General features: G+C 32.8%; 2 protein-coding genes across 2 annotated transcripts; one reads left to right on the top strand and one right to left on the bottom strand.

Annotated features, from left to right (window-relative positions):
• Positions 1-5,142: 5,142 nt before the first annotated feature.
• LOC120088451 (thaumatin-like protein 1) lies at positions 5,143-7,014 on the top strand. Its single transcript, XM_039045761.1, has 2 exons — positions 5,143-6,151; positions 6,535-7,014. Exons 1-2 carry the CDS (start codon positions 5,421-5,423, stop codon positions 6,848-6,850), a joined length of 1,047 nt encoding a protein of 348 aa, XP_038901689.1. The 5' UTR covers positions 5,143-5,420; the 3' UTR covers positions 6,851-7,014.
• A 729-nt stretch (positions 7,015-7,743) lies between these two features.
• On the bottom strand, positions 7,744-11,811 carry LOC120088450 (endo-1,4-beta-xylanase 5). The gene is made up of 8 exons (XM_039045760.1): positions 11,613-11,811; positions 11,478-11,512; positions 11,210-11,363; positions 10,921-11,093; positions 10,463-10,564; positions 9,948-10,094; positions 9,216-9,854; positions 7,744-8,131 (listed from the first exon to the last, which is right to left on the bottom strand). Exons 1-8 carry the CDS (start codon positions 11,707-11,709, stop codon positions 7,796-7,798), a joined length of 1,683 nt encoding a protein of 560 aa, XP_038901688.1. The 5' UTR covers positions 11,710-11,811; the 3' UTR covers positions 7,744-7,795.
• Positions 11,812-12,430: the final 619 nt, after the last annotated feature.

Genomic DNA, 12,430 nt, shown 5'->3' with positions numbered 1-12,430 from the left:
AATTGGCCAAAAACTTCTCCTCAATCGTGCGTTAGTGGGATAATCTTATTCGGTTATTGTAACTGAAGAATAAAATGAAAATTGATTTTCATTTTGCAAAGAGTTCGAAAAAATCGCTCAAGGTGTAAAAACGTATCGATCGCTTAGCTGAGAGCCTATACGATAGCGCCCTATCGCTTAAACAATCACACACCCCGCGTCTAAACGATCGCACACATTCTCTAAACGATCGCTCAGCTTTTCTAAACGATCGCTTAGCGTGCCGAGTTTTCTAAACGATCGCTTACTAATTACTAAACAATCGCTTAATAAAACCTACACAATCGTGTAGCTTTCTCTAAACGATAAGCATCCGTTTTACGATAGCCTTCTCCCATTTGCTTATCGTTCTACATGATCATCCCGTTCCTCCTTCCTCTACCAACTCCAACAAAGATCACTCTTTAGATTCTCACTTTGAGAATACCAAGGGCTCTAAGGGGTGGTGTCGTCCCCACTCTTGCTTGTTCGTTTGCTGTCGTTCGTGTAGACGATCGTGCTGCTGGTAGCCGACTGTTTGTTGGGCGATAAAGAACGTAGAGGTTTGCTTCCGCTGGGTTGAGTTCGAAGTGAAGAGAGTCTTCAACTGGTGTATACTCAATCTCTTGTATTTTATTTATCAAAGCATGTCGTTAATTAGTGTAAAATTGCATACTTATTTGTTAGAATGTATGTGTGGCAATTCAGTCACAATGAAATAAGAAAGATCCGAACATGATCATGGATGCTCTTGTTTAAGAGTTCCTTCGTCGAAACAGGGGTAAGTAGATAAATTGCTCCCTTAATGGCTGATTCCGGGTCTTGAACAATGTGACGCCACACTCTCTCTTGGTCCGAGAAGGGTTTAGTCATAGTGGGACTATGATCTATTATTCATTAGAGGGATCAGTGGTACTTAAGTAGTTAGATGTAACTATAGGGGCAAAACGGTAATTTGGTCCAGCTGTACTTACGAGCAATTTGTGAAGGGTCATCGTATTGTTGATTGGTTATATCCAATGGACACAGAAATATATCTGTAGTGGTAAGAGTGCAGCTATCAGTCTTTAATGAAGTGTCCGACATTAACGGATGGTGGATAATGTGATTAAAAAGTTTAAACAGTTATTCACGTACGGTTGAGCTTCAAGCTACATGTCTATAAGGTCCCCTTGGTAGTTCAATAGATTTAAGTTAAGAATCAGTTTTTGGGTTAATTTGAAATGTTCAAAATAATAAGAGGAAATTTAATTAAATATGATATAATTAAGTTAATTCAATTATATATGATATAATTGATATAATGTATTTGATACATTATTGTTTAATTGGAGGAACAAATATTTGAATATGATTCAAATATATTTTCTATGAATAAGATTCATAGTTATTAAATTTAATATAAATATGATTTATATTAAATACCATAAAATAGAAAAAAAGAACTATGGTGTATATATTGTATATGATGCAATATTAAAACTATAGGTTATAAATATAATATGATAAGTTAGTTATCATATTTATTTATGATTTATTAATTATTTGGTAATCATCATTTTTCTCTATAACCATCCTTAGTGAGTAGTTATTTAGTTTGATGGCAAATTGGGATAAATGAAATTGATTTTCATTATTCCGAGTATAAGTGAAAGATAGACGAGCATACACAATCAAGTATCTACACGATTGTTCTTCAGAGCATATGCGATAGACTTGTCTTTCTAAACGATCAAGAGCCTTTACTATACGATAGCCTTGTTTCTACTCGATCATCTTCCTCCTTCAAACTCTAAACTTCCCCTCTAACCAAAATTAGCCAGAGCCCCCACTCCTGGATTCTCACAACGAGAATACCAAGGTTACTAAGTGGTAGTGTCCCGGTTGGTTTGAGGATTGAGTTTTTACTTGCTGCTCGTTCGAGGAGTGTTCGAGTTGTTCGACGCGTTCGTGAACGAGTTCGTTCGAGGGATTACTTGAAGAATGATTCTTCAAAGGTATAGTCTCTTGATCCTTTGCTTTTATTTCAAAGCATGTTGTAATTTAAGATTTATGCATAATCTGTTCTTGTATGACTGTAAATGTATGCGTTCAATCACAATGAGATTTGGACGATTCACTTCCGCTCAAAGGTTCTCTGTAAATAGAGTTCCTTCACTTATATCTATAGTGTGATCATTATCTCAAATATTTTCACAGCAATAGTTTGTACATTGGTAGGTAATGTAGATTTATTTATTGATTTATTGAGTTTGGTGAATATATATATGTATGTACGTACATATATATAATAATAATAAAAATAGTATTCATATTATAAACTTAATTATATTTTAAAATTAATTTAACATTAAATTCATAAATTAGGTTGAATATAAACAACTTAATTTAATATTTAGGATGGTTTTTAAATAAAGAAAAGAACTACTTTTATAGTTTATGAATATATTTTAAAACACATTTTCAACCATTGTTTAAATTTATATACAATTTAATCTATTATTAAATACATATTGGAAAACATTAAAAACAATTATGTTTTTATTCAGTTTATTGCTTTCAAATTTTCTTTCCAGATTACCTATCAACAAATCCTAAATTAATAAAAAAAAAAAAAAAAAGAAAAGAAAAAGAAATTTACCTTCATTTTTTCCCTTTTTGTTAGAGAAAGCCTAGAACTATTCATAATTGTTTCTTCTTTTCTCTTTTCTTTATAAGAAACCAATTTCACTTATATCATGTAATCTATTCACTAAAAAATAAATAAATAAAAATTCTAGTGAAGGTTTAAAAGTGAAGCTCTGTTTAGATCTTCAAATACTTTTTAAAAAGTTTACAAAAATGAAGAAATAATATAAAAATTTTGTTTAATCAAATAGTGTTTTCTTTGTGTAATTCTGATGTTGAATTTTTGTTATCCACCCCTTGGAGATGGAGAATATATTAAAATAAACCCATAGTATATTTCCAAAATAAGAGCGCCATATTGAATTATATATATATACACACACATACCCATACAAACACATTATAAGTTTTAATTCTTTTTAATGTTTTTCTTTTAAAATTGTTAAGACCCCGTTTGTTAATCATTTTGATTTTAGTTTTTATTTTTAAACACTCATTCCACTCCCAAATTTCTTTTTTTGTTATCTACATTTTACCCATGGTTTAAATAACAAGCCAAATTTTGAGAATTAAAAAGCTTTCAAAAAATTGTTTTTGTTTTTGGAATTTGACTAAAAATTTAACCATTATTCTTAAAAAGATGCAAATTATTATAAGAAATGTGGATGAAATAGGCTTCATTTTCAAAAACAAAAACAAAAAATCAAATGATTATCAAACAGGACCTAAACTGTTTGTTTTTGTTTAAAATTTATAATACATATTGGGTGTGTTTGATTGAACTTTTCAAGTGTTTAATATTGAAAATAAGTCATTTTAAAAAACACTGAAGTATTTGACAACAACTCAAAATAATTTTTGAAATACTTTCAAAGTATATTTTTAAATGTTTTTATCAAATGAGTTTAAATAGAAATGAATTTTTTGAAAGAAGCTTTTTCTAATCAATCCAAACAGACCTATCATAGAATATTTAACATTTGAGTTTTATGATATTTTAATTATTAATCATGTATTGTATAGAAAATTAATTACTTTAAATTATAAGAAAAAATAATATTAACCCGACAATCTTACCCAACCACCTAAATTTTAAGGGTTGGATTGGAAAACTTATTTGAGTCTTTCATATAGTCAACTTGACCAACTTTATTAAAAAAAAAAAAAAAAAAAACCCTAACCCAATGCATATTCACCCTTCTACAATCATTAAAGTTATAGTAAAAATTGGAAAAATTGAATATATATGAATTGAATACACTAGCAAACTGATTACACCTCAACTAGAAACAATTGTATAGTATTCGAACTCAAACTTAAGTCAAATGATGTAACGAGACTTAGATATGAAAATAACCAAAGATTTGAAAGAACCTCAAAACTTTTGGAGACTCCAAAATGTAGTCGAGACATGCTTTTGATAAGCGTTGTCCTGAAGACAATTATTCGCTCTGCATGGGCTGCAAGCAGACTATAACAATTGTCTTAGCAGGATACAACGACTAACTTCGGTAGAACTGCAACCTCAAACTACTCAGATCTGTCATATCTCTTGTATATTTGCTCTCAACTTAACTTAAGAACAACAGAAAGAAAGACATTAGTCACTTTGGAATAAGATGCTACAAATGAAGAACCAAGTTGCTATTTATAGACTAGCAATTTAGTAACTCTCCCAAATACAAAATAAAATCAAATAAATACAAAAATTAAAACAATTGTCAATTTTAACTCAATAGAGTTGTTACTTGATAAAAATAAAAAAATAACTCATTCAAATTAAAAAAACTACAAATTTAATTTTCATACATGTTAAATTTGTACATGAAACATCATTTTAATTGGAAGTTTCAATCAAATTTGAAAGTTTCTAAACAATAAATTTAATCTATACAATTAAATCCAATTTTATGTTTCAATATTCAATTGTTTCATTTTCTTTCACTATAAATATATCCAACAAAAACAATGAAAATGTTAAATTATTAAAATCGTCTCTAAGATTTATGTTAGATTGACAATTTTCAGCCTTGTTCTCAACAATTTCATTTTTAGTTTTTTAAATTTATGGTAGTTTCATCCTAATTTTTCAATGATAGTTTTCGCATTTTTTAAAGTGTATTCCTATGTTTTATTATCTACTTTCTACCAATGTCTTAAGAAACCAAGTCAAGATTTTGAAAAAAAAAATATTTTTGTTATCAAAGAGAGTACAACTCAACTAGCATAAAAAATGTATTATCAACCTCGATATCAGATGTTTGATCACCCTTCACATATTATTGAAAAAGAAAAAAAAAAATTTGAATTTGGTTAAGAATTTAAGTTTGTTTGACAAATAAGATTTTATTCGAAATCACCCTCAAATAGTATCGACTAAATTATTAACTACTGAAGTCAGATGTTTAAATCCTCTTCAATCGTGTTAATAAAAAGTTAAACTAAAAAAACCCTAAAGTAGAGGTGGAAAAGAGGATGAAACATCAATAATGGAAAGAACAAAAAAAAAAAGAAAAAGAAAAAAGATGAAGGCCCAAGTCCTCCTTCAAGATCATTACCCTTCTTCTTCTTCCTCATTTTCTTCTTCCTTTTTTCATTCTCCTCTCTCACTCTCTCTCTCTGTTTCTACAGACATTTTTTGTCTTTTACTTCCACTGAATCTCCTCTCATATTCTCACCCGCCAAAAACCCTCCTCCATTTTCCTTCCTTCACCAAATTTCCACAAACAAACCCAACAAAAGAAGAAACAGAGTAAACCCTCTGCTCCATTTCCATGGCTTCCTCTGCCCCTCGTTTCATCTCCCTCATTTTCGCATTCCTTCACTTACTCCCCACTTCCACAGCCGCCACATTCACCTTCGTCAACAGATGCGATTTCACCGTCTGGCCGGGCATTCTCGCCAATGCCGGCAACCCCACTCTCGGCACCACCGGTTTCGAACTCCCTAAAGACACTTCCCGTTCTTTCCTTGCCCCCACTGGCTGGTCCGGCCGTTTCTGGGGCCGAACCTCCTGTAACTTCGACGGATCCACTTCTGGATCCTGCCTCACCGGCGACTGCGGCTCTGGCCAAGTCGAATGCAATGGCGCCGGAGCTGCCCCGCCGGCCACTCTTGCAGAGTTCACTCTCGGAACTGGTGGGATGGATTTTTACGATGTCAGTCTCGTTGATGGGTATAATCTACCCATGATCGTTGAAGGAACTGGTGGGTCCGGTCAGTGCGCTTCCACGGGTTGCTCAACGGATCTGAACCGTCAATGTCCGCCGGAGCTGAGGGTTGGCGAAAGAGACGCGTGCAAGAGCGCGTGTGAAGCGTTTGGGACTGCTGAGTACTGTTGCAGCGGCGCGTATGGTTCACCCAACTCTTGTAAACCGTCGGTGTACTCAGAAATGTTCAAAGCTGCTTGTCCTAAATCGTACAGCTACGCTTACGACGATGCTACGAGTACATTCACTTGCTCCGGCGCCGATTACACCATTACATTTTGCCCTTCTTCTCCAAGGTAATCCATTCTGTTTCAAGTTTCTTCCATTGACCCCTATTTTTTCTGTGGAATGATTTTTAAATCTTACTGTCATGATATGAGATTACTGATGTTGCAGTGATTGGTTTAGTTTACTATGATTTAGTTTAGATCGAAATGATTGAAGGAATTTGCTTTGGCATCTGGGGTTCTGACGATCTGGTAAAGCCTGATTCTAATGTGTTTATTTAACTGATAATGGGGTTGGTTTTATATTAATGCCAATGCCATACTGCCAAAGATTCTCTTTTAAGTGATCACTATGGAATATTTGTGCATTTGAATATAATAACTTCTGCTTTCAACAAAGAACATGGCACTAAAATTATATTAACATGTGGGGTCATTCCAACTTGGTGCAGCCAAAAATCATCAAGTTTTCCTACTCCAACAACACCAGATACAACATCTCAAGGCTATGGATCCGAATCCGGTATAGGGTCAGAGTCGGGATCGGAGTATGGGATGGGGTATTCAGGAGCTTCTGGAACTGATATGTTAGGGACAGGTGCAAGTTCGGGATCGGAGTTGGGGTCGGGATCTGGGGAAGCTATGCTAGCAGATGGGTCATGGTTGGCCGGTTTGGCTATGGGAGACTCGGCCAAAACAGTCTCTCCTCTATCCACTATACTGTTTATAGTAACATTTATAGTCGTTTTGACTTCTCTTTTCTTGTAGCCCTCTCTCTAATTTCTTCTCAACTTATGGATTCAGCTTTGTTATGTGAAATTGAGCAAGGGATTTGCAGTTGGTAGGAAAGAAGGAAAGGCTCTTCCCCCAGATTGTAAAATGCCATCTTGAATGATTCATTTTCTATTTTGTCTGGAAGTGTTTCAGTTCAATGCTCTTTTTTTATTTCTCATTATATTATTTCCTTTTCAAATGTTTCTGAATCAGCTCATTGCTTGTGGTGTGAACAAGTTGACAAGCATGGCTGATTTGTTTATATTAGAGAAGGATCTCTTGGCCTGTAATGCAAGTAACAGGTCACAACTTTGGCCTTTTTTGTCTGTCATCTTAGCTAAGAAAAAAAATGGAAAAAAATGCAACTTTTCAAAGCCCCTTAGTTCATTTTGGTTTTAGTGGAATTTGAAAACTTGTTAAGTTGAATGAATAAACTGGCAGTGGAGAAAGACAGATCACTGAAATTGGGGATCGAATCTGCAGTGTAAAGTGGTAGGATAAGGGAATATTATCTACTTGTTAATTTATTTTATTTGTATTGGAATGTCTTGGATCTATAATCAGACGCTTCGAATGACTATGCATGAGATCTAATTGTATTTGTATTTATATTATTTACGCTTTTTAATACAGAGTTTAGAGAAATACGTTAAATATAAACATTTTAACATTGGAAACACTTCTGTGATTTAAAATTTCATATTTTCCCTATTATCTCTCTTAACTTTGGAATGTAGTTAATACATTGTTATTGAACTACTTAAATATTTGTATCGATTTCTCAAATATTTAGGTTTTTCGATTTCCTTGATTTTTGATTACAGAACAACTTGTTTGGCTCTAAATGAAACTCCTTTGAACACTCAACTTAGACAGTTATCTACATATTTTCTGTAAAAACAGTAATCCTTTACTATTCAACTTCAAATTGCAACAGTTCTACAACTGAATGCTGAAGTGTTTAGTTTCATCACCAACTGAGACAGGGAAAGTTGAAGTAGCAGTTCTGTTTTCATACATGACGCTTACTTCATATTCACCCAAAAAGCCATAAAAGCTAAAAGAACCATGGTCATCCGTTCGAGCTTCGATATCTTCGGTTCGCCATTCTTTCAAGAGCTTGTCAACGACGTCCCCAGTCGGGAGGTTCTGAAAGTTGGTGTCCGTCAAGCACATTTGGTAGCAGCCATTCGGATGCAGCGCCGTCCACAGCATAATCCCACCGACGGCAGGGTGGGAGAAACCTTCCTTCAGCACAGCCTCCAAATAAGAAGCCTACAAAGAGAATTCCATGTCAAATGGAAAGAGAGGAAAGAAAAGAAAAGATAATAGGATGACCGTTTTAGATTATTCAAGGCTTGATTTGGTTACTATTTGGTTTTTTTATTTTTTATTTTTAAAAATTATATTTATTCTTCTCAATTTTTTAGTATGATTTACATCTTGAAGAGTTGAATCTTAGCCAAATTCTAAAAATAAAAACAAGTTAAAACTATTTTTTTTAGTTTACAAAACTTGACTTGGTTTTTGAAAATATTAGTAAATAGTAGAGAACAAAACAATAGTTTGAGGTAAAAATGTGTTTATATGCTTAATTTTTCAAAATTAAAAAATAAAAAGTCAAATGATTACCCAAGGAAGTCTTAATTTTTAGTTATTTGAAAACTATGCTTATAAACATTACCAAATGATGCCTTAATTTTTAGTTATTTGAAAACTATGCTTATAACATCAATTCCATCTCTAAGTTTCTTTGTTTTTCTTTTCACTTCCTATCAATTTTTTCAAAAACCAAACTATGTATTAAAAACTGTAAAAAGTGGTTTTTAAAATTATATTTTTGTTTTTAGAATTTGACTAATATTCGAATGTTTCTTTAAAAATAAGAAAATCATGGCGAAAAAATGGAAAGAAACAAACGTAATTTTTTAAAACATAAAACTAAATACAAAATTGTTATCAAACAAAGTTTTAACTTTTAAAGTTGTCTAGCTAATCCCTGCACATAAAAAAGTTTTTTTTAAATGAATCTTTAAATTTTTTATAGTGTCTAGAAGATCATTCTCGACAACTCATTTTATACTTGATGAAATACTAACCATGCATTCTTAAAGGATTATGTGGGTGAGGAAAATTTAGGCATAGCTTGTATGCAATGTAAATGTTAAACAAATTGGTCTAACGACATAAACTTATCAAACACAAAATCGAAAGTCTAGAGACTAACAAACACAACCTTCAAAAGGGTATATAACAAAGTTAAAAAGGTTGAAAATTGAATGTAAAATCATGTCACTACCTATAAACATTTCTACTAATGAATGAATTTTGTTGCAATAGAACTGGTAGATCATAATACCTGTGTTTCATGATCCAAAGTATTGCTGATATCAACTTCTGTGAGCCAAACTGGAAGTTTGAGAGTGGCCAATTTGTCTAAGATGGCTCTCATTAGAGGTGGGTTTGGGATGGTGAAATGACCTTCCAAACCAATCCCATCCATTGAAACTCCATTTCTTTTAAGTTCTTTAAGCCTATCAATATAACTGTCAACAGTAGATTTCACATCAATGCAAGTCTCCACCACATTGAATTCATTCATAAACAATGTAGCCAATGGATCAATCTCATGTGCTGTCTTATAGAAATGCAAAGTTGCATTAGCACCAAGGCTTTTCTCATAGAAATCAAAATGCAGCATTTCATTGCTCACATCCCAGTGTATGAACTCATCTTTGTATCTACTTAACAGCCCCTTTATCCGAGAATCGACTGCCGATTTCAGCCCTGCCCCAGTCAGGTTTCGAACCCACGGCGGTGTGTACTTTGGATCCTCCCAGAATATGTTGTGGCCTCTAGCAGTTATCTGATTTGCTCGAACGAATTCCAACATTTTATCAGCTGTTGTGTAGTTAAGAGCCCCTGGTTCTGGCTCTGTGGCATACCATTTTAGTTCATTTTCAAAAACAGCTGCATTGAATCTCTTCACAAACCAATCCTGGAAATGGGGTTTTTGAAACATAAATGAGAGATTGATTTGAGAAACAGGTAAGAAACAAACACTTTTGTCAGATTGTTTAAGCTAAATTACTTGATAAGGTAAGTTCCCTAGGATGGTTTTTGCAATTGCGGATCCAAATGGGAAGTCTTTAGAGATTTGTTTTACATTAATGACTGCTCCTTCCAACCTCCCTCCTTGTTTATCAGAAACATGAACTGTGACAGCTCGTTTCCTCACCTGTTTTGTTTTGGATTAGCGTTATGAAATCGATAAATAAAGAAAGCGAGAAAGCGTAAACCATAAAGATCAATTCAAAGACACTGTTAGCTACATCTACGTGCAGAGAGTGCAATTTAATTAACAGATAGTAATATCATATAATATAGTTTGCAACACACTCTAAATCCTAGGCCCAAAATCGTAAATAACATAAATGTGTATACAGTGAAACCCCGTGATTGGTCATTAAAAGCATCAACTAATAGATTCAAGGTATTTCAACTATTATTATTCAAATATCAAAACAAGAAATAACATCATAGATTCAGAGCCATTTACTTAGCAACCAAACAGAGGATTGATTATCTGAATAATGTCCAACTTACAGTATTGATTGTGAGTTGTTGATTTACTCTCCACTCTTCTTCTGTAAACGGCTGTAAAGAAGCACTATCTATTGCTATATTGGCATCTCCCTCATCAAAAATCTGTAAAAGAAAAGGGAATTCAATGAGGACCCAATTGAAGTAAAATGAAAATGCTTTTTGTTCATATCAAGAAATTGACAATCAAATATAAATAGAAAAATGTAAACAATAGAGAATTGACATAGAGATTTATATAGTTCATTAACAGCGTGTTAACTACATCTACGGACAAAGAGAGATAGCAATTTATTATTAGAGAGAGAATCAAATTACAGATTCACAGGCTTGAGTAGAGTTAGAAAGTTTATATAGCCCACTCTTTTAAACGTTGAGCCGAAATCATAAATAGCATAAACACGAATACAACTTAGGTTTCAAGGTATTCTAACCGTTAAAAATCTTTGTTCTCCTCATACCTGAAAGAATAGAATAGAGAAATTTGAAGGCAAGTTCAGAAAGAATCCACCTTTGAGAAAAGACCAACAACCATGCTTTGCCAAAACAGTCCCTATACAATTGTAAGTATCATTCTCAATCCTAAGGCTTGCCCTTACAACAGTTGAAACTGCTCCTCCAACTTTCACCCAACCTATCACCAAGCCCAACACAACAACAAATTTGGGCTCTGAGTTTAGCTGAATTTCTTTATTTTAAGGCCCAAAAGAAGAAGAAGAAGAAGAAGAAGAAGAAGAAGAAGACACTTACTTGAAAAGGAATAATAGGTTTTGGCTGTGAGATTGTGCAAGAGAAATGCAGGTGAATAAGCAGCATTTGAAGAGCCTTCAATGGTTTCAATACTTAAAGCTTGATTTTTGAGGATTCCTCCATTGTAGAGTGGTTTTTCTGGACTTAATTCACACTATTTTTTTTAAAAAAAAACCCATTTGGAAAAAAAAAAAGCTCCATTTCATTAACAAAACAAAAAAAGTTTCAAACTTTAAGAACCATATAAGAATTTGTAGTGAAATATTACCTCAGTGTGAGCTGTGTAATCGTATAAAGGCCCATCTGCAAAAAAACAAAACAACCCCACAAAAAGAATAAGAAGAAACTTTAAGAAACACACAAGAAAATGGCAGAAAAATCAGAGATTTGAGAGAGAAGAGACCGTATGAATCAACAAGAACTAGAAGAAGAAGAGGATGAAACAAGAAGAAGAGGATGAAAACCAGAAAAGTAGAGAAGAAGGGATGAAATTTTCTCATGGTGTAATGAAAAAAGAGGGAAAATATGAGGGTTTTAAAAGAAATGAAATCACAAGGGGAACAGTGAAAATCTGGTCACAAGCTTTCTTTTAACACCATTTCATGTGACTCTTGCCATATAAAGACAGAATTTTTCGCCTTGTTATTTTGTTCATTAAACATCTAATTTATATGTTTTTGTCGCATGATTTGTGTCTCTTTTGACAAATTATATAAAAATGTTTGTCTTGATTCTTTAATGTTTGAATGATTTATATTAAATTAACTTTTGGTTTAATTGTTGTGTTATGATGTTTTCTTTGGAGTCAAATTCTTCTTTTTTGCTGAATGTATGATCCTCTTAATGATGGGGTCTAATTAATCATACTTGATCTCCTATTGATTCATTAACTATGCTGTTTTGTGGATTCTTAAACTTCATTTGATCATTATTTTATTAATAAGACATTGATTCTCTCTTCTTTGCTATGGAATCAACATGTGTATAGAATTCAAATTCATTGTAACTCAACATTAATGGCCATTTACTATCTTTCTTTTTTGAAGTCAAAGAAATATTCTTCCACATATTTAATCTGCTAAAAAAGATAGAAAAAATTGTTCCTAAATTTTGGATTTAATTTTCATTTTGTCCCTAAGTTTCAAAATGTTATACATTTAGCATTTAATTTTGAGTTTGATTTCAATTTTGTTCTATACACATTTCAAAATGTTATAATTT

The sequence above is a fragment of the Benincasa hispida genome, chromosome 10, assembly GCF_009727055.1.
Source record: "Benincasa hispida cultivar B227 chromosome 10, ASM972705v1, whole genome shotgun sequence".
Classification (NCBI taxonomy): domain Eukaryota; kingdom Viridiplantae; phylum Streptophyta; class Magnoliopsida; order Cucurbitales; family Cucurbitaceae; genus Benincasa; species Benincasa hispida.
This window is presented reverse-complemented; position numbering and strand designations above follow the sequence as displayed.